Genomic DNA, 19981 nt, shown 5'->3' on the forward strand with positions numbered 1-19981 from the left:
AAAGGTTTTAGATCATTTGGCTGTAAAACCATCTCTTCCAAAACTGAAGCTTATTTTGGTGTCACAGAGAGCTGAATGGACCTAAACTGAGAGAATTTTTGGAAAGCCTCAGGCTGCTCATCAGTACAGCTCAGCCAAAGGATCAGTTCTATCATCTAAACTCATAAAAGCAGGCAAGCACCTCATCTTAGAGCTGGTTCATTTACAAAACCCCTAAAAAACAACAACTCAGCTTTGGCAGAGTAAAAAGAGTGTGTGGGGGGTGTCTTCAACATGGACAGTGCAGCAGGGTGTTGAGGGGACATGCTGACTAAAATCTGCCTGAGCTGGTGATTTGTAATGGCAAAGAAATGTGTTCACTTACAAACTGTAAAGAGTTAATCTTGTCTTTAGGAGAGGAATCTATACTTTTCATGGGGTTTTAAAGACGTCGGTGACAGCATTAATCAGTGTAACTCAGCTTATCCATCTCTTCCTCCATTCCCAGAGTAACTGTCAATCAGTATTCCCACCCTTCTGTATTTCTATCACAAATTATAACCAGGTATTTACATTCATAGAACTGCTAAGGCAAAATGCGCTGGATAAATTACTTGTCCTAAGTTAGCTGTCCTGCTAAACCCTAACAGTATCTCTGATGAACGGATCAGCTGCCCGTACCCAAAAATATTCTTCTGGATTGTGAATGGTTGGAGAGTTGCCTTGCAATTCACACAGCTGGAGACAGAGATTTTTGAGTTTTAGACAGCTTTTTTAACCTCCACCAGGTATCTCTATGTATAATGAGCCTCAGGACAATGAAGATGTGCAAATCCATAGTCCAAAGCTGGAGTAATAGCATTACTTCAGTGGAGTTACTCTGGATTTACAAGGGGGAAGTGAAGTTGGAACCTGGACAGATGCTGAGAGGTCAGTAAGTCTTTTTCTCACCTTTTCTCCCCCCAAGAAATACAGTGAAGCTAATAAAACTGGTGCTGGATCGAAACTAAAGCGAAGTAGCTGTTGCACACAATTAACACTGCAGTGTTCTCATAAAGAACAGGGAGTTTCCACCTGGGAAATTCCCTCAAACTCTATGTTTATCCTCATGAAAGATGAGCAAGCAGCCAAGTAAGGGAAGGCAAACTGCTCTAAGGGAAGATGGACCTTTGATTGCAGTGGGAGAATGATACTTCTAGAACCAGAATTTTATTATTTTTAAATTTGACAATCAATTCAGGTGAGAGATCTCTTAGTGGCTAAGATATTAACACCCAATAAGAGATGTTCAGATTGTTCACACATGACCTTGCCCCAGCTCAATGCAAAAATATCTGTGGTAATGGACATTTTATAAAGTACAACACCAAAGAAAACATAAACAATGAAAATAGAAACAACGAACCTTACACAGGAGGTCAAAGACTGCCTAACTCACACTCTTGCAGACATAGAATCATAGAACGATTCAGGTTGGAAAAGACCCTTGGGATCATCGAGTCCAACCATTCACCCTACACTACAAGGTCACGCCTAAACCATATCACCCAACACCACATCCAAGCAACACTTGAACACATCCAGGGATGGCGACTCAACCACCTCCCTAGGCAGTCTGTTCCAGTGTCTGACCACTCTTTCTGTGAAGAATTTCTTCCTAATGTCCAGCCTAAACCTGCCCTGTTGCAACTTGAAACCATTCCCCCTGGTTCTGTCCCTAATTACCTGTGAGAAGAGACCAGCACCAACCTCTCTACAATGTCCTTTCAAGTAATTGTAGAGCATGATGAGGTCCCCCCCCCACTCTTGTAGTCCTCACAACACTCTTTAGCCTGGCTGTTTCCATACTAGATGTGCATCTCTGATGTTATCCATGTTGCACCAAGAGCCCCACCAAAATGAAGGCAACACATCCAAGCAGCTTTTCACAACGCAGCAGCTGGAACGCCGGCATTTTGTTCCAACACTGTGCACTGTGCTGGTGCAAGCAATGAGGAGTTTCCCAGCTGAAATAAAGCCTCATGAAGGGCTATGTGCCACCACGACCTTGAGTTCCCTTTAATCTTCCTCCCTCCTATCTTTCAGTTGATTCTTGATTACTTTTACTTCTTTTTTTTACCCCTTGCAAGTTTCCTGAACCTCTTCCTTCTGGATACCAGGAGACATGCTGGGCCACCAGTCCCTGTGTGCTCTGAGAACAAACTACTTGCCTCCCCGATGGCTGCGAGGGGTTTTGGCACTAACCTCTACTGCACAGGACCAGGTGCTGGCAAGGGCCGTACGAGAGCTGAATAAGGCCTTTAAGATAGGATGCTGGGCGACTGCCTGGACTGACAATCCAAGTAGCAGAACGGGTAAGACTTGGAAATTCTAGGACAAAGAAAGAAGCCCCTTTTTAAAAATTTGTATGCACTCTCTGCAAGTTAGATTAACTGTGGGATTGGACCAGTCTGGGCAAAGTAGCTCCACAGCTAGTCCAGAACATGGCTGGAGAGCACTCCCCTAGTTTCCTGCACACAACCATGCAGTGTCTGGCCTGACTTCTGAGACTGGGTGCTGGATTTAGGACCTGGCCATCAAGTGCTGTCATTAAATGATGTGCTAAGAATGGAGAAATGTCACTGAAGACCTTCCAAAGCTCGTATTCCATAGCTCATACATCCTCTTGCTGCCAAAGTTGTTTCCAGAACGAAAACCGATCTCCTGCTCAACAGGGAAATGTGAGAGCCCCTACATCCACCAGAAAGCAGAAAGGGAAGTGCTTTGGTCACAATCCTTCCTACTCTGCCTACACTGAACCTCAGCCAGCGGCACTGACCCTGGGAACAGGTTTCTTAAAAACTGTAGGAAATGGCAGACACATGGCTCAGCTTCTGTATTTTAGTATTCTTCTATTTCCATTATGCCTAGCCTGAAAGCAAGTAGGTATTCTGTACTTGGCCATGATTCTGGATCTAAACCATCTCTGGGCACCAGCTGCTCTTGCCCACAGCCACTGAAATCAATGGGACTTCACACACTGGTACAGGAGTTGATGACAGGAGATCGAAGCTTTTGTCTGTAATTCATGCATGTCTAAAGGTGCTATGGAAATAATAGGAACCAGCTATGAGATTAATAATAAACATACCAAGGAATACATATTCCTTGTCATTAGCTTAGAATATATTGAGTAAAATTAATACTATGAGTAAAAAAGCTGAAAGGCTATCAGTACTAGTATTTATTTTATAGTCTTTTTATATGCATATTATAAAGATTGTTAAGTTATACTGTTTTTACTGCTGGGTAAGCAGAGATTAAGCATGTTTTTTAAGGCCACACAGCAAGTAAGTGCTTAGATTTATAACTCCCAAATCTGTCTTCTGCTCAGTCCAGCAGGCCATGCTGACTCACTGTGGAATGCATATTTCCAGCAAACTCTTAAGGGACAAGAGGAATCAAAAAGAACAAAAGGTACAGATAAAGTAAGCATTAATTAAAAAAAAAAAAGGGTGTTTTCTGCTACTCAGAACACGAGTCAACTTCTGTTTATGTTATCACACCTCACCAGCAGGTTAACTTGAAACAGGAATACTACAATATGAGGAGGGAGATTGCTCTGACAGTGTTTTTAACCAAACTGAAAGTCAGACACAACAGCCTTATGTCATGAGATTTCCAGTTCAAAGAAAATCTAATATGTGCCTCAGATTTCAAATGAAGTTTATGGAGAATCATCCCAAGGAAGCTTTAAAGTTCAGAGAAGCCAGAACTGTTCCCTTCCATGCAGATCCTGGCATCCACAAGAGCGTAAGAAATCAGCAGTGATACTGTTATTCCAGCTTCTGGATGACTACTTTCATGCTGCTGCTCTGTATTATCTAAGTCTGCTCCTCCATGTTGGACCTATCTGTGTGTACTGAAATGTTTTTAAAAAACCCAACCTGTTTTAAGCAAATTAAGAATTTGACTACTAATTTAGTCCTCTTAAAGATGAAATATTTTAAGAAAATGGAACTGACCTGCAATTTCAAAGATCTTTTAAGTGAGACATTAACAAAGGCAAGAGTGAAAGGATGTTCTGATTACATGACTATAACCAGACCGTCTGGAATTTGGTTCTGGAGTAGGAATAAAGAACTCATTTCCATTCCATTAAGAATTTCCATACATTAAAACTCCATTTCCTTTTATATGTAAACAGTAATGGAGATGTCCAACCTGACATAGCTCCCCAAATAATAAAGGGCTCATAAAGGCCTTAATGCACAGAGCAGTCGAAGTTGCAAACTGCCCGTTCCCCATAGCCTCTTCTGACTGCATCTCATTTATGCTTACGCAACTTACGTCATAGGATAAATCCCAACCTATTCCTGGCAGATTCCTGGTACAACAATCTCATCTGTGCACTGAAGTAGAGGGAAAGACTGAGATTCAAGAGACAAAGAAAGCATTGACAAAAAAATTCCAACAAACAAAAACCCCCAAAACCCAGAAAGTAGAGAATAAGGAACTGAATGGCCCTATTTGAACTTGGCTTTGGTTAAAGTCAAGCTGCTGGAAGAGCTCCTGATCCAACATCCACATGTAAAAAAACCAAAACAGACAGGAAAATCACATATTCTGATACTGAATTTAGAACTTGACATTCTAAACTTACTCTGTGGGTACTTAAGTCAGAAGCAGACACTACTCCTGCTATGCATTGTCATTTCAGAAATACAGCTTTCCGAGTGCCAAAATGCCTTAACTGATGTTACAAATAAAATTCACAATGGAAATCCTACCAGTTTTAGTCAAAAGGAAAAACTCCAATTCTGCTTATGTTTCTTGTTACAAAACTAGGCATGTTTTGCTCATTTTGAGGGTTCTGGTAAAATGACACTTAGATATCTGTAACTGGAGGAATGAAAAGATTTTTCCAAACCTGTTCTTTTTGCCAGGCACACGCCTGCATCTGCCCAGTTTTCCTGAGAAACATCTGCAGTTTCTAAGGAAGTTGCTAATCTCTCTGATTCTTTCTCCTTACTCCTTCTGATCCACTACTTTCAGCATTCTTCCCTCATGTGCCAAAAAGTTGCACTGAACCTCAGATAATAATGCTTGCTTGCCTACAAAAAAAAACAACAACCCAACAACCAAAACCAGGGGAAGTAGTTACTTGCATAAAATATTTTTAATGAAAAAAATATGCTCCATCTTGTGCACCAGTGGCTCTCACATATGGTTTGTGGCCTCCAAACTGCTTGCTAATTGGCCATGTAGAGGTAACAGACTACACAGCACCAGCCCCACTTCCTCTCCTCCCCGCGGTTGCACCAGGTGTCTCATCCGTAAAGCGACAGCGCACGGCCAAAAAACCTGAGGTATGTTCATAAACCATGACAGATGTGCAGCTGGTTCTGCCAGCTCACCGACACTTGCCAGTAAATAGGAACCACCTAGGTCTCACCTTTTAACATCTGTTTTCGCCTCAACAGGCTAACTCTGTCCTATGTCAAAAGCCTTGCAACAGAAGGGGAGTATCTCTAGCAGTGTGTGTCCCACTCTAGAGGCTCTTCCAGCATCCTCGACATGCCCAGCTAAGAGCCCATTACAGAGCCATAGCCAAACGAGAGGTGGTAAACTGGGGGCATCCCCGTATGCTGTTCTTGTGATCTGTGCCGCTGCTGTAGACTACAAGAGTCCAGAGGCTACGATACCCTGGTCTCTGTCCAGTCCCATTATCGAGAGACTCTCACAAATGGTGCACAGATTCTTCATATCCACTGATCTAAACCAAGCTCAGTTTGTTCACAAGTCAATTTTCAGACTTTTTCTACTGAAACCTGAAGCAATCCACACTTGACTCAGTTTGATCTAACAAAAGTACCAGCAGAATCAACAACAGCATTAGATGACGGAAGTAAAACTGAAAACAAGGGTCATAAAACAAGGTGAGATCCTTGCACCTTTATTACAGGAAATCATAAAATAAAAAGATTACTATTGATAGCAGTGAACTGGTCAACTGGGGCCAAGTGATAATCCTCTCTTCAAAATACATCTTCCATCCCATGAAGAGCTTTCAGCATAGGCTAGGATTGACAAATAAAGATACCTGCTAAAGAAGAGTGGCTCAAATAAGATGGGGCATAGTGTGCTGTTGGGAAAAATGCAACTGGAGAGCAAACTTCTGGTAGGGCTAACTGGCACAGCTCCCCGATTCAGGTCCTTGGGGTCAATGCATGCAAGCACTAGTGCCAGGGCTGGGAAGCATATTAGGAATAAAGTAGCAGGTGTCTGGGTGCAGGCAGGAGGTGAAGTCTGTGGCCTTTACCCTTATTTTGGTAAAGATTTAAAAATTGACTTGAAATTAGGTTGCTTTCTTGGCTTAAAAATACATATAAAGTACTCCTAAATGTTCTATTAGAGCATAGCTCGTTGCCTGGACCTTTCAAAACTGTACAGCTTTGAATTTCAGAACACAGATAAAGGCCAAAAGCTTCTACCAAGCTATTGTCCTTCTGGCAGAGTGACCCTAAATGTCCAATATGAAATTCCCTGGGTCTTGGAAAGCCTGGAAAGACAAGGAACAGACACCTCTCTAGCTTTATTGCCAGACTGCCTTTAATCCTCAAAGTGTTTGCTCCATCTGCAGAGGCTTTCTAGAGAACCAGGTTAAGCCAAGGCCAACAGTTCCCCATACCATTGTTATATTTCACGTGAAAAGTGAACAAAACCACCAAGTCCTTAACTAAACAAACTGTAACATACTAGCAAATGACTCGCTCACTTCACAAAGCAAACGGTGTAGTCTAAAAACCAAAGCAAACTGACTTTTTGAAACCGAAGAATTCACTTACTACCAAAACAATGGTGCTCAGTGGGTGAAGCACGCCTTTGTGAAGTATTTAACATGATCTACGCTTCCCAAGCTGTAACACTGAGACCAAGAAAAAAACATCAGTAAGTCAGTGCAATGAATAAAAGCAGAGCTCACAGTATATTAAATACCAATCTGACGACGGATGACAAGAAACAGAATTCCTTAAATCAGACTTCTTTCAAACTGATCTCACTGGGGGCACTGCTTGCTCTTCCTAAACTTCTTTTTGGCATAGGAGTGCAGAGTAAGAACACACACATGCTTGTTATCTGTGCAAATCTGCAGGCTGTAATTCTAGTAAACATTACATTAAAAAAAAGCAAAAAAGTTCCTTAAACTTTGAAATAAAGAACAAAGCTTTGACTTTTATTATAATTAAAATTTTTGAAAACAGCCTACAGATCAAGTCCCATGTTAACCACTGGTGTTCACTGACTGACACAAGGATTCAAACCAATACCATAAAAGGGAAAACCACCAGTTCTGTAAGGAACACATCTGGCAGGACTGAGCACTCCATGTACAAACTGCTGTGACTTCCAGTGGGGTGCTCCACTATTCTTTATGCCCAGTACGGAAACCGTGCTTGCCAGCTTAAACCTATAGTTCTCTACATACTTCATTTTTTGTCTGAAAACATCTGTACCAAAACAAACCAAGCCAGATGTTCAGCTTGCAATGAGACAACATGAGGATAGGTATATGGCATTTCAATTCTTACATCCTAGCAGAAATCCACCATCTTCATTAATTAGTTTTGTTTCAATATACACACTTCACTAAGCCAGCACAACCCTTAAGCATGACTACAGTTACACCACTAAAAGGCTATGTCAGCCTTTCTACCAGAAAACTTACCTGCCAGAGATTATATTGTTTGAAAAATTCCTCATACTAAGGTATTAATTTTCTACAGTTCAAAACAAATGTACTGTGACTTTCTTTTTGCTTTGCACTAAGAGCATGTTATCTGTTCTTTTCTTCTTTGGCAAAGGAAAATGAGATATTATTGTATATGCTTCATCTGGTCTCCTGCCTTGTGATATTTAGATAAACATAATTTAATGCACCAGAAATATTTAATGTTTTACAAAGAGTTTCTGCTCGCATTTGGTAAAACTTCTTTTGCTAACGTACGTGCAGGATTCTTGTGTAAGAGGAACCAGTTCGGCTTCCCCATGAGCAGCTGTTAATGTAGGCACACATTCAAACACGCAGTTGTCTGAAATAGCAGCGCTCTAGACGTTGAAAGTCAAGAAGGGCCAGCTCAGGTTGCAGGGCTGCATGGCCACCCCTGTGAGATGGTGTAATCACAAGCCAGTGAAATCTTTCTCCTGCTAGGAGGCTTTTACTGGTCACTCCTCGCACTTCTTAGGAGCACTGGGATTGGCCTTTAAGCAGTGATTCATGAAGGCACCACACTGCTCTGCTCCCTTGCTGCTGTCTTGGCTCACTGCATTCATTTCCCTCCTGCCTTCTGCAAACCAGACACACCACACAACAAATCCTGCTCCAAATGTCTCCTCGTTTTTCCTTACCCAGCAGGTAGTTTAAAATCACAAACAGAAAGAACGTGTCACTTGAAGCCACAGTTGTGCCTTGTGCACACTTTGACTTCAGAAGAAATTCTGATGTATTGCTTTTTAGTTACGGCAATTTCCCATTCCCTTGGCAGTAACGAAGAACAATAGTTTTGACTCATCATAGTCATTAGGAAATATTGGTTGCTTAATGCTTAGTTACAGCAATGATTTACAAACTATAAATGCCTACAGCAGAGACACATTTTTCAGGGTTCTGCACGCAGACTGCTTCAGCTGCGACATCAGAGCGTTCACTCTGCTTTGCGTAAGAGCACAGACGACACCAGATCACTGTCAGTCGGAGACTTCTAGTTTTCGTCTCAGATTTCTCTGGCAGTGTGACCCTGGGAGCACTTCACTTCCCGGCAATAAATAGCAATGAACTACCAATCAGGTGCATTTGTTTCCTAATTCTGTGCGTTTAAAACGTCTTCCTCCTTTGAAGCATTTGTAAGAGCAGTACAAAAGATGCCAGGCAATGTAAAATTCAGCTGAAGTACTTAAATATGTTCAACAGGTGTATCATAATGTCCTGTGAGTGCAGGTGCAGAATTACCTCTACTGTAACCAGAAATTAATTTTGTAATATTAATAGAGATTTGAGATTCATGATTCAACAGTATTTCAGCACTGATGAAGTTTACAGAGAACTGCAGGCTATGAAACTGTGCAATGGCATTTGAATTCTTCTAAAAAGCCCCAACACCAGGGTAGAGAAATGTAGTAACAAGTGGCAACAACAATTTCTGTAACATTTGGGATTACATAGGAAATTTTACAAAGTGTATTCCAAGTAACCAGTCTACAAGGATTAATGTTTAAATGTGAGAAAAGAAGATTCTCACATCATTTAAGACTTAATCACCAATTCAAATATGAATTTAACAAAGAGCTGGCTTCAGAAAGTGTGTCAGCTGAGGAAGAAATGAGTTCTGTTAGAAGTGTGTTAGACTTTTGAAAATTCTGAATATGACAACAGACACTATCACCCTTTTTCAGTTTGCAGGAGAGTTTTCACTTGCAATTTGTACTTCCTAGTACTACTTTAAAATGATGCTATGGAATTTCTGAATAAATAACTTAATTTGCATTTCTCTAACGTATTCTGATCAACCACGTTTTGATTAGAAGAAGAGCTCCCTAGCTAACTAGCCCATCTACAATTCACTGGCGAGTTCATAATTTTTACTTAAGATATTAAAGACAGCCGAGGGATGAATTGACTCACAGATCAGCCGCAGACCCGGAAGCTGCCTCTGTCTTCTGTTTCCATACTTTAAAGTGAAACTATGTTCTTTCTCTGATAGGAGTTTGTCATGAGGATACACCTCATCATGAAAATGCCAGATTTCATGCAGTAATGAAGTAACTTGTCTTGTGGGAACGGGCAACAACATCTACCCATGAGAATCACGCAACAGATCATCCTCTTCTGCAAAGCAAACTACCAATATGAGCAAAAAAACCCCAGCCTTGAGGATAAAAAGATACAGTACACAGACAAGTTAGTATGAAGTAAGATGCAGGTGATTTTGCCATGGAATAAATGTGAGCACCGGGACAGCCCACTGTGTGCATCCATTCTACACCTCGTCTACCAAGCCGGTTTATGACACTGAAAAAAATCACTTCATCCCTCCGTGATTGTTTCTCTCTCAATTCCTTATTCCAATTTAGCTCATTAGCCAGAGAACAGCTTGAGACAACGATCTGTCTTGGATTTGAAAAGCATCTAGTAAAATGGAGGCCCTGGATCAAGGTATCTAGTCACCACTGTAATAATAATTAAAAAATATCTTACTGACATACAGACAATCCAGAGTGATCTATGTCATTATGTGAAACAGTGAAACTCCCTGTGACAATAGATTCAGGAGGAAATAGGCTAAAGTCCTCTTTCTGTTCCTGTAAGAAAGAGAGACTGTATTCCCCGAAATCTACAGGAGGTAGATTCATTCTTCAAAATCAACCTTTGAAAAGGAAGCTGTTAATGTTTATAGATACAGCTGTCCTTTCTCAATAGCAGAGGTATATACAGAAGAAACTCCTCATCACGTCCTTTTTTCAAAGAGTAGCAGTCATTTCACAGTGAAGGTCAAATAGTGCTTTGGATTTTCCCAGGTTTTCCAAGTGACATATGTTAATCTGGAACATGATTCTTCCAACTTTTTCAACGCGCAGTTCTGAAACCACTTATGCATACAGCATAAGCAAACCACAGAAAGGCAGGAAAAACTACTTAAGGCTCAAGCTTGGTTTTCTTGGTTATATTTTGTACCTTCTCATAGGTAATTAGGTAATCTTAAACCTTGAGGGGCCTCTAGACACACGTTCAATACTTGAAATCTTAGATAAGAGACAGACAGACAGCAACTCTGATTAACAATACTGAAAATAAATCAGACAAATTTAAAGAAATGGTGCTTTAAAACCTCATTTATACCAAGAGAGTGGTTGCCATTTCTCAGGAAAGGAACCTCTCCACTTCTGAAATGCTCACTATCGATGCAAAACAAATAAATAACCTCAATAAAATGGGCCAGCATCATTACTGCTAACATAATAATAAACCAAAACATATTTACTACACATATTTATTTGTGGCATTTACCCATACTGAAAATACAATTACAAATTATGCAGATAATACATACTGAAGACAACATGATTATTCAGGATATAGAGCATTATTAACAAAAATGTACTTATTCAGAGAAGTAAATGTAATTTAGGTATATTACGAATCTATATTTCTCTGTTCATGAACTGATGTATAATAACTGAAATACTCAGGAGTATGCTCTGGTTTTTTTAATAGACTGCATTGTGGCTGCTAGAAAAGTATTTTTTCATTAACTTCTAACTTAACTTAAAAAATGAGATCCAGCATTATTCAGATGCAACCAAGAATGGAGCCCAGCTCAGTGAAGCCTGTGTCACACATCAAAACAATGAGAAACACCCTCTTCACTCAAACCCATACACAAGAAAAAAAAACAAACATGGTAGTAGGTTATTCCTATATTTACATATTGTAATTTATAATTTTATAAATGTTTGATGTTATTTAGCAATAATTTTGGAATGGCTAATCAAAAAAAAAGAAAAAGATTCATTAAGTTTGCAGAATTCATTTTGTTTGGGATTTTCAAGGCAATGGCAACTGAGAGACCAAGGTGTCTAATCAGCATGGGCGAAGAGAATCTGGTTTCTTTGAAAACCTCCAATTTACTATGCAGTACTTTTCCACTCTTCATAAAAGAGTATATAAGTGATTCATATTTACAAACAAAGGATTTCCCAGCTAAGTACAGAATGGGTCAAGATTTAGCTTCATACAGTGTTCCTAAATATTAACATTTTAAATACTTGTATTCTGCATACTCAGAAAATAATTCATAAGCCTATAAGTGCTGTCTGAAAACAACTGAAATGGAAAACGATCCTAGAAAGGAATTCTATTTAATCAAGTTCTCTCCACAAACATGAAAATAGTACAATTAAATGGTTCAGTCTGATCCTTGTGGGAGGAAGAAAAAGTTATACTTCATGACATATTTTCAAAAAGACAATGGCATCACAGAATTATTATATACAGAGCAGAACACCTAAATCATCGCTTTTTAACCACCCTTACAAAGAAAGCTTTGCTTAGTAACATTTCAACAAATGGGCAAAATTTTCAGCCTAAGGCTGAAACATCTTTACTTCCAAAGCACAACAAACAGCTCTGATCTACAAAATTACTTCAGGCAGGTATTATCAACATTAAATTCATCTGGGGAAGGAACACTATGTTAACCTAATAAATAAAGGAGTGATCTATACATTAAAGATGTATTAAAACTTGCATTATTTCTCCTTCTTATAAACTAGCAGACATGAAACTACGGGGAGGCATTAAAAGAACTATGAAGTTACAGCTTATTACTGTCTTTATATCAGAATGTGCTAATATATTATTCAGATTTCTTGAGGAGGACTTTAAAAAGAATATTGTTCTTTCAACTGAAGCATGCACAAAAAAAATCCAACAATAGATTTACCTCTCTTCATAGGGAAAAGAAAGCAAATTTGGTTCTGTACCAGGAATTTAATATTAATTATGAAACACTGTTTCTAATCATAATATTTTAACAACAGAGGATTATCTTCACATCTTGCTTGCAAGTCAAGATAAGTCAGAGGTAGCTTAGGAATGCTTTAGAATTTAGTGTTTTAATTGAAATGAGTTAACCTCTCTTTCAAAGGGGTTAATAGTAAGTACAAAAGGCAAACAGTATATACAGCTGCCACTGCCTGCACCAAGAGAATAATTTCAAGAAGCTCAAAATAAGATTAGAACAAGGAAAAGAAGCACGGTGGGGTTTGGAGATTTTATTTTTTTTTTCACATTTGCTTCAGTGCACTAGTTCAGGCTGGTTTTCTACAAACGGAAGCACCCCGCTGACGTAGTACGCTATTCCCAGCGAGAGGAGAGCAATGACAATGATGAGGAGCAGCACCCTCCAGAAGCCCAGGTCTTCCACAAACTCTTGCCATGTCGTGCGGAAACTGGAAAGAACTCCTTCACCTTGCTGCAGGTTTGGATTAAGGAGGGAATGGCTTTCCATTGCACTACAAAGGATTAGAGTTAAAAATACATCAGAGCAAAAGAATGCACCTGTAAGTACGACAGTAATCCTGCTAAGAGCGACCCAAACATGCTAAATTAAAAACTAAACCCACCTGCAGATCTATAGCACTGCCTCTGCTAAATCAAGACAAAGCAGATCAGGAAAAGACTCCTAACATTAAAATTAAGTTAGTGGAAAGGATATTTTATTAACCTGTGTAAAAAGAATGTTATTATCTCTACAACTGCACTGAGTTTGCAGGCTTGCCACCTAGAAGCCTTCAAAAGTCAGTCCCCGTAATTCCTACTAAATATGGCTCAGTAAAATCTAATGAAGCATAAGCTAAAACCTCAAGGGGCACAGCTCTTGTTAATAAAACAACAAATTATGACTTTAAAATAAACTCTGATTAATAAAATGGACACTTCAACTAACATAATTTAGATTCTGAACTCTGCAGTGATCTTCACTACTCTCCTGCATGTCTTTGTTACAGAGGCCTCTTCTCTAGCATAAAAATATCACAGAAAACAATAAAGTTGGATAACAAGAAGATTAGAAACTTTCTGATCTTCAAGACAAGTTCACATTCCCGTGTCTTCAGCCATATAGTGTTCAGTAGCTGCTCTGATGTTTTAACATTCCACTACCAATCCACCAGGCCCCCTTAAATTGTCAGACTATAAATTAGGGACTGCAACTCTCACTTTTAAATGAGAAAGAAATATAAAATTAGCACGAAGCAGTCAGTTTGATAATGAATCTTCTTTAGAAAAATCTAAGTTGCTTCAAATACTGCAGGGCTTCCTGTATCATTCTGCCAGTTTTGCTGGTTTCACAGCTGGTTTATAACAGGAAACTTCTTCTGTTGCTGTATGAAAAAACTCACAAAGAATAGGAAATCCTTCTCGCTACTTGATTTCACTTATGTAAAATTTTGGTCACCTGCACAGTCCTACTACCTCTCACTTGAGTGAAATTCCTTACACAGGTGCTCACAGGATCAGGCTCTGAGAAGCATGGAAAGGAAATGGCAAAACCAACTTTGTACACAAGGATGTCAACAGCAGAAGGTAAGCAGAGAAAAAACAATTTTTTTCCTCCCTTCTAATTGCTGTCAGTTACCATGTTCTGAGATATCTCTTATATTAATAGTAAAAAAAAAAAAATTCAGGGAAAAGTAATTTCCACATCAAAATTTATCTTAGAAATGCTATTACTCTTGGTGACAATAAAAAACTGAGAAATGATTGTTACCAGAAAGCAGTCTCATTTATGAATCTCCCTCCTAAGATTACACCACAGAAAAACTTCACACTATTCATATGGTATTTCTTCTTGGGAAGTACAGCCACTGAAGAATAATTAGCCTAAATTCTCATAGCTTGCTAAAGTACTGCAGTGTCACATGCAGAAGATTTCAGAAATTGCCTATTAAACAGCTTGTCTTTTCTGTTTTTCAAATATTTACCTTACTGTAAAGCTGTTTTTGCTTGCTCATAGCTGCAGGATTTAGTCATCTGCCTTGCTTATTACGATTTCCAAAGCAAAACAAAGTTTTTAATATAAGACAGCCATCGGTGTAGAAAAGAGCTACTTGCTCATTAAGTATTAACTAGTTAATACATAACCACAGAGAGGTTCAACAAAGGTGCAATGCCATTTAAGTGCAAAGATCACATGCCTGCTCATTAAAAAGGGTACATAGAAAACACCTTTGTTATTTTATATTACAACCCAATAAAAATCAACGTTATTCACAACACTTTTTCACATTACAAATTACAGCTGCTTAAGAAATGGTGATGCAGCAATGCACCCTGCAGAAGAGTTTGTGCCCCCCAGCCCAGGCAGATTTCCCTCGTGCTCCCAGCGCACCACGGGAGGTCACATTGGGGTGCGCCTGTGGGCACAGCCACAGGTCACGCTGGGCTGTGTGGACGAACGGATTGTCTGTGCTGAAAGACAGACAGACCAGCCGTGCGGATGGACAGAGTGAGCTCTGCCTCCTGACAGCACGGTGCCCTCCTCACTGGGCAAGTGAAAATAAATTTGATGGGGGAACCCAGCTTTGGCCTCTGCTTCCAGAGCAGCAGCAACTCTCTGTCCTAAGTATAAGCAGAAACCGAAAGCAGGGGCTGTTTTTGGAAACAGCAACCGTTGCTTCTCCATAGGTTCATACATAATGTAAGAGAGACGGGGGGGAGAGGACAGAAGACATTCATCTAAGTGTCTCTAAAATGTGAAAATAATACTAAGAGGGAGGAGTGGAGCCGTGGAGGTCTGAAAAGCCAACTGCTACAAAGACATTATTTATTTACAGAGCAAAGAGCACACAAGCTCACTTGCTTTTGCTGCTGTAGGCATCTGTTATTTGTTATTTTAAAAATAATGTATTTCAGACATTTTAAACACGTTCACAAACAAGCTGGGTAGTGCACTGTTTTTGTCTCTGCGCCTCTCTCCACGGAGGGCTGCTGACTTCCTTGCCAAAGCAAACAATACAACATTTATGAACGTCAAAAATCAGAAAGGAAGCTATGTTCATTAAAGGGACACTATCAAAAAAACCCAAACAACAGAATTTAAATAGGGCCAAGCTGTTGGCTTGTATGTTTAAATATAACCAGCATAAATGTACTTCTGTGTGACAAGCAACTTTCAATAAAATTTTATGAAGTTGAAAGGTAATATGCACAAATTCATATAATTTACACCCATGCAATTTTGAGAACAGTATTAAATTTTCTATTTCAGGGCTTAAAATAGTCTCTCTGATGACTGTGGTCACCTGATGTGTAAGAAAGAACTTCCAGTCTGCTCACTGGGAGTATCTGGCGTGATTTCTCTACTTTTGTTGGTTTCACCATTTGTGTTTACTCAACTTAGATAACAACTCCATCTACACAGTTTAACTTCCATTTACAGAACAGGCCGTGTACATTTCGACACAAACTGAACAACTATTAAGTGACAAAACTCCTTGTCTTTTATGGTATAATGTTCCCACAGTCACAGTTCATGATCATTGTTAGACAACACAAAAAATAACAAATTTGAATAAATTCAGTGCAGGAGCAAGTACTCAAAAAATGCTGAGATCTTGTTTCCAACAAAAATTTTAAAAACCAAACCAGTGGTGGAAAGAACTCTTGTACTATTAACCTCAGCCTCACGTTCTGTCATGTTTACTGGAAATTCAATAATTTCTGCAACAGAATTAGCCTTTGACACTTGTGAGGCTTCATCTAAATCTTACAAGAAGGCTATCTTGGAAGCTCATTCTAAAAAAACACTCCTAATTTTCAACTGAAAAACGTATTTGTGGTTTATCGGTATCCTTTGGCTCTTGCACCATCACCACCTATTGTCTTACACAGTTATTTTACATTGTTCAAAATCAGTATTGCTCGTCAGCAATCACAGACACCTCAGCCTTCACTCTGCCAGGCTAAAACGAGCTCTAGCTGCCTCCTTTCGCAAGGAGACGCCTGTTCCCTTGAGCACTCAAGTAACACTTCTTAAAGGATAAATTAACCTTTTCTGAAGGGGCTAACAGCACTGTAAAAAGTACCACGCTGCAGAAGTTGCCCTTACTCTTAACAACAGCAATGACAGCCACTGACAGGAAACACCTCATTGTGTGCGTGGTAGGGCTTCATTGCCTTTTTTCAGGACAGCATCAACTCCTGGAACTTACTAATACATCAAGGCTTTTCTCCTATATCCTCGCTTTCCACTGAGTAACTTCCATTTTACGGCGTTGAGCTTCAGGCAAATGAAGTTGCTTCTTGTGCTACTCCATCACAATTTGTTCCTACTAATTTCCTCTCCCTTGTCATCCCAGTTTTTTGTCTATGCCATACCAATTTTCTCTGGGTTGCCTATATCTCTGTCGTTAGTATGACTAACATGCTACTACTTTCTATGCCAGTTTCCTTTATGAAAATTCTAAGTAAGCACAGTCTCAGAACCGGACCTTTAGGAATTCATTAGTAACTTCTCTCTAACCCATGAAATTGTCAGCAATTTTCCTGAAATCTTCAGTTCTCCTTTTCACGATCTCTTTAGTCACCACGAAATTCTTATTTTATTGTCCACCTTTCCCAGCATTACTACTGATAGAAATTTCATATATGGCACTGTATAAAATCCTTTATTCAAGTTCAGATAGTTCAAAAATCTGCTATCTCTTCTTTGCACAGACATTCCATCTTATCGAAACAATGGCAGGTTAGCCTGTGATACCGGCATTTTCCATTTCTCTCCATTTACCCTTTGGCTTTGAGGTAAGTGCTATAATATTTATTTTTGGGAGTCTGTAAAGGGAAATTAAGTAATTGTTTTTTAAAATTTCCACCAAATTAAAATCTCAATAGAAATAGGGTTTTTTTTCTTACACTTGATCTGTTCAAAGAGATTTTTCCAAAAGTTAAAATTTTATTTTGATTTGGTCTGATAATACCAGGCCAAATTTGATATTGTCTGTTTTGAGGAATAAACAACAAAGTCAATCACAAAAATCTAAAAGCCATAAATATTATTTCTCCCAGTAATTATTTTTGTTTTGTAAATACCTTTCACTTTCAGCAGTCTGCATTGTTTCCAGCTTTGAGTGAGCTCCTCTGTTAAATCCTTTCACCTCTTGCTCCTCTAAAGATTCCAGCAGTCTAATCACATCTTTATTCACACCCCTTCGTTTTGCAAGAACAAGCGGTGTTGCACCTTGGTGATTGCTAAAATAACCCCACAAAAGGACACGAGAAGAAAAGAAACTTTAATACAGGAGTTTTGTAACAAGACAACTCAGCACAACAGACTACAAGTTTGTAAGTTCCCCCAACTATTTTCTGTCATATCAGACAGTAAGAAACTCCAATCTATACAAGTTGTAGCACAATCGGCAACAGAAGTAAATCGGTATATTTAGGTATGAAACTGCACAACTCTCTTTCCTCTGAAAAAAGAATACAATCAAAATTCCTAGGGCTCTTACCAAATTGGAATCTCTGGGTGTTATAACATAAAACAGTAGATTTATGGCAATGCTCAAGGTTAAGAAGAAATTGTGCAATCCAGTTCCTCAAGTTCTTCTTCCATGTGGGTATTAGGGCATGAGGCAAAAATTAAATAAAATACAGATGGTCTCTCTGCTAGTATTAAAATTATACTGAATAGGATCAGAACTACCTTCAGATTAGGGATTTGAACCACAGATGCTTGAAATGAGAAAAAAATCAACAGCCCACAACCCTCCTCCAAAAAAATCTGGTCTGCCAGTAACTAGCTTTGCTGAGTTGAAAACATCAATAAGGGACAGGTGAAACAGGGACAGATTATAAAACTCCAAGGTTTTAAAGTTACTACTGGTTTTTGCATGTGTTGTAAATATGCAGAAAGCTCCACAAACAAAATAATTCAGTTACTGCAATGAAACAGCTAGTTATTTTGCAGCTTGAGAGCTTACATCTGAGCACTGGCATCTGACAGCTGCTGGAAGCCTGAAGGAAAGCATATACAATATTTAAAAGAAGGACTGAGTCACAGGCTTTCAGGGAAGGGGAAAACACTGAAAGGAAACATTGTCACCAAAGGAGTATGGGAATGAACTGACACACACATATACTGTATTTTCTTTGTCTCATACAGTAAAACAATCAAAACAAAAGAACTGTGGTGGACAAAATTCTTTTCAAGTAGTCAGTGTGATTTTTTTCTTTCGTCCCAACCACCCACACCTGGCTGTCTGGCCAAACCAGGATAGCAATGTCATCAGTGAGGCAGAATTAGTTACAGCAGCCCACAACACCAACTGCTATTTTTATTTGCTTTGCTTGTTGCCCAGACTAGCAGAAGCAGCCTTTTACTGTTTTCCTGCCTTCTTATTTCGTGTTTTTAGGAAGTGGTATCTTAAAAAGTTGAATCGCACCAAATAGAGCATTCCTGCAACAGCAGATTTATATGCAAGGCTTTAGTGACAGAAGACTAATATATTATAAAATTTGTGCTGTAAAAAAAAAGGAAAAAAAAAAGTGACTTACCAAATATCAATTTTAAGTCCATTAGAAACTAGGAACTGGATGGTATCCACATGCCCACACAGGTGAAGGGCTGTGTTACCTTGGTAATCAGTGGCTAAGAGGTCAGCACCAAATTTATGCAAGAGTTGACAGATGTCTACATTTCCTCTGGCTGCAGCAAGGTGAAGGCCAGTTCGGCCTCGGCTGTCACGAATATTTGGGTCGAAACCGCTCTCTAAGAGTCGTTTGGAATAGTTAAAATCTCCATCGATGCAAGCCTGCAGCAGCGGCACATTTGTCTGAGAAGAGTCGTTTACAAAAACGTAGGACATGGTTCTGATTCACTCTGGAGGTGACAAACCTGCAAGTAAAAGTGGGAAGAAATAATGGTGAAACCAGGCAAATAAACACAATGCAAATAATCAGTAGACTGCTGAGGTTCTCGAACAAGAATGCAAGCTAGCTCATAAAACAACTCAGGAAGTTTCCTCCAAACATATCTACTTCATGGGCTGCATTCCCTTCTGGTAATATGGAAAGAGCTCCTTTTAGTCCTGCTCACACCACTGGAAACAGAAGCAAAGCTTTGTTATTACAGAAAACTGCAAAGATCAATACCACGAATGCAAGACACGTGAATAGCTTTCACTGAGCAAGAGATCACATGTAGTAGTATTAATATTAAGGGCAGAACTGAAAGGAAGAAGAATAATGTTTCATAAATCAGGAAACTATAAACAATTCACAAGTAGAGTGGTGTTAACTGCAACTCTTACTAGCTATAAGCAAAGCTACTCAAGTGGGATTTCCACCATCTGACTTTGAACTTTGATGCATAAAGTCAAGTCAGTTGCTGAAAATGCCTGATTACTATAAATGCTAATTCCTTCATTCCACAAGAAATACATTTTTTCAATCCTCTTTGCAGAATGC

General features: G+C 39.3%; 1 protein-coding gene across 1 annotated transcript; it reads right to left on the minus strand.

The window, feature by feature from the left end:
- Nucleotides 1–12498: 12498 nt before the first annotated feature.
- On the minus strand, nucleotides 12499–19413 carry ANKRD46 (ankyrin repeat domain 46). The gene is made up of 3 exons (XM_009873380.1): nucleotides 19070–19413; nucleotides 17606–17764; nucleotides 12499–13029 (listed from the first exon to the last, which is right to left on the minus strand). Exons 1-3 carry the CDS (start codon nucleotides 19378–19380, stop codon nucleotides 12813–12815), a joined length of 687 nt encoding a protein of 228 aa, XP_009871682.1. The 5' UTR covers nucleotides 19381–19413; the 3' UTR covers nucleotides 12499–12812.
- Between the last annotated feature and the right edge of the window lie 568 nt (nucleotides 19414–19981).

Source organism: Apaloderma vittatum, unplaced genomic scaffold (assembly GCF_000703405.1).
Source record: "Apaloderma vittatum isolate BGI_N311 unplaced genomic scaffold, ASM70340v1 scaffold9867, whole genome shotgun sequence".
Classification (NCBI taxonomy): Eukaryota; Metazoa; Chordata; class Aves; order Trogoniformes; family Trogonidae; genus Apaloderma; species Apaloderma vittatum.

Excerpts from the sequence above, each read along its gene's own strand:
- ANKRD46 (XM_009873380.1), bottom strand. The coding sequence starts at position 19,380 with ATGTCCTACGTTTTTGTAAACGACTCTTCTCAGACAAATGTGCCGCTG. Across the intron at positions 17,765-19,069 it reads GGACTTAAAATTGATATTTG|CAATCACCAAGGTGCAACAC; the intron begins GTAAGTCACTTT and ends GGGTTATTTTAG. Across the intron at positions 13,030-17,605 it reads CAGACTGCTGAAAGTGAAAG|TGCAATGGAAAGCCATTCCC; the intron begins GTATTTACAAAA and ends AATCCTTTGTAG.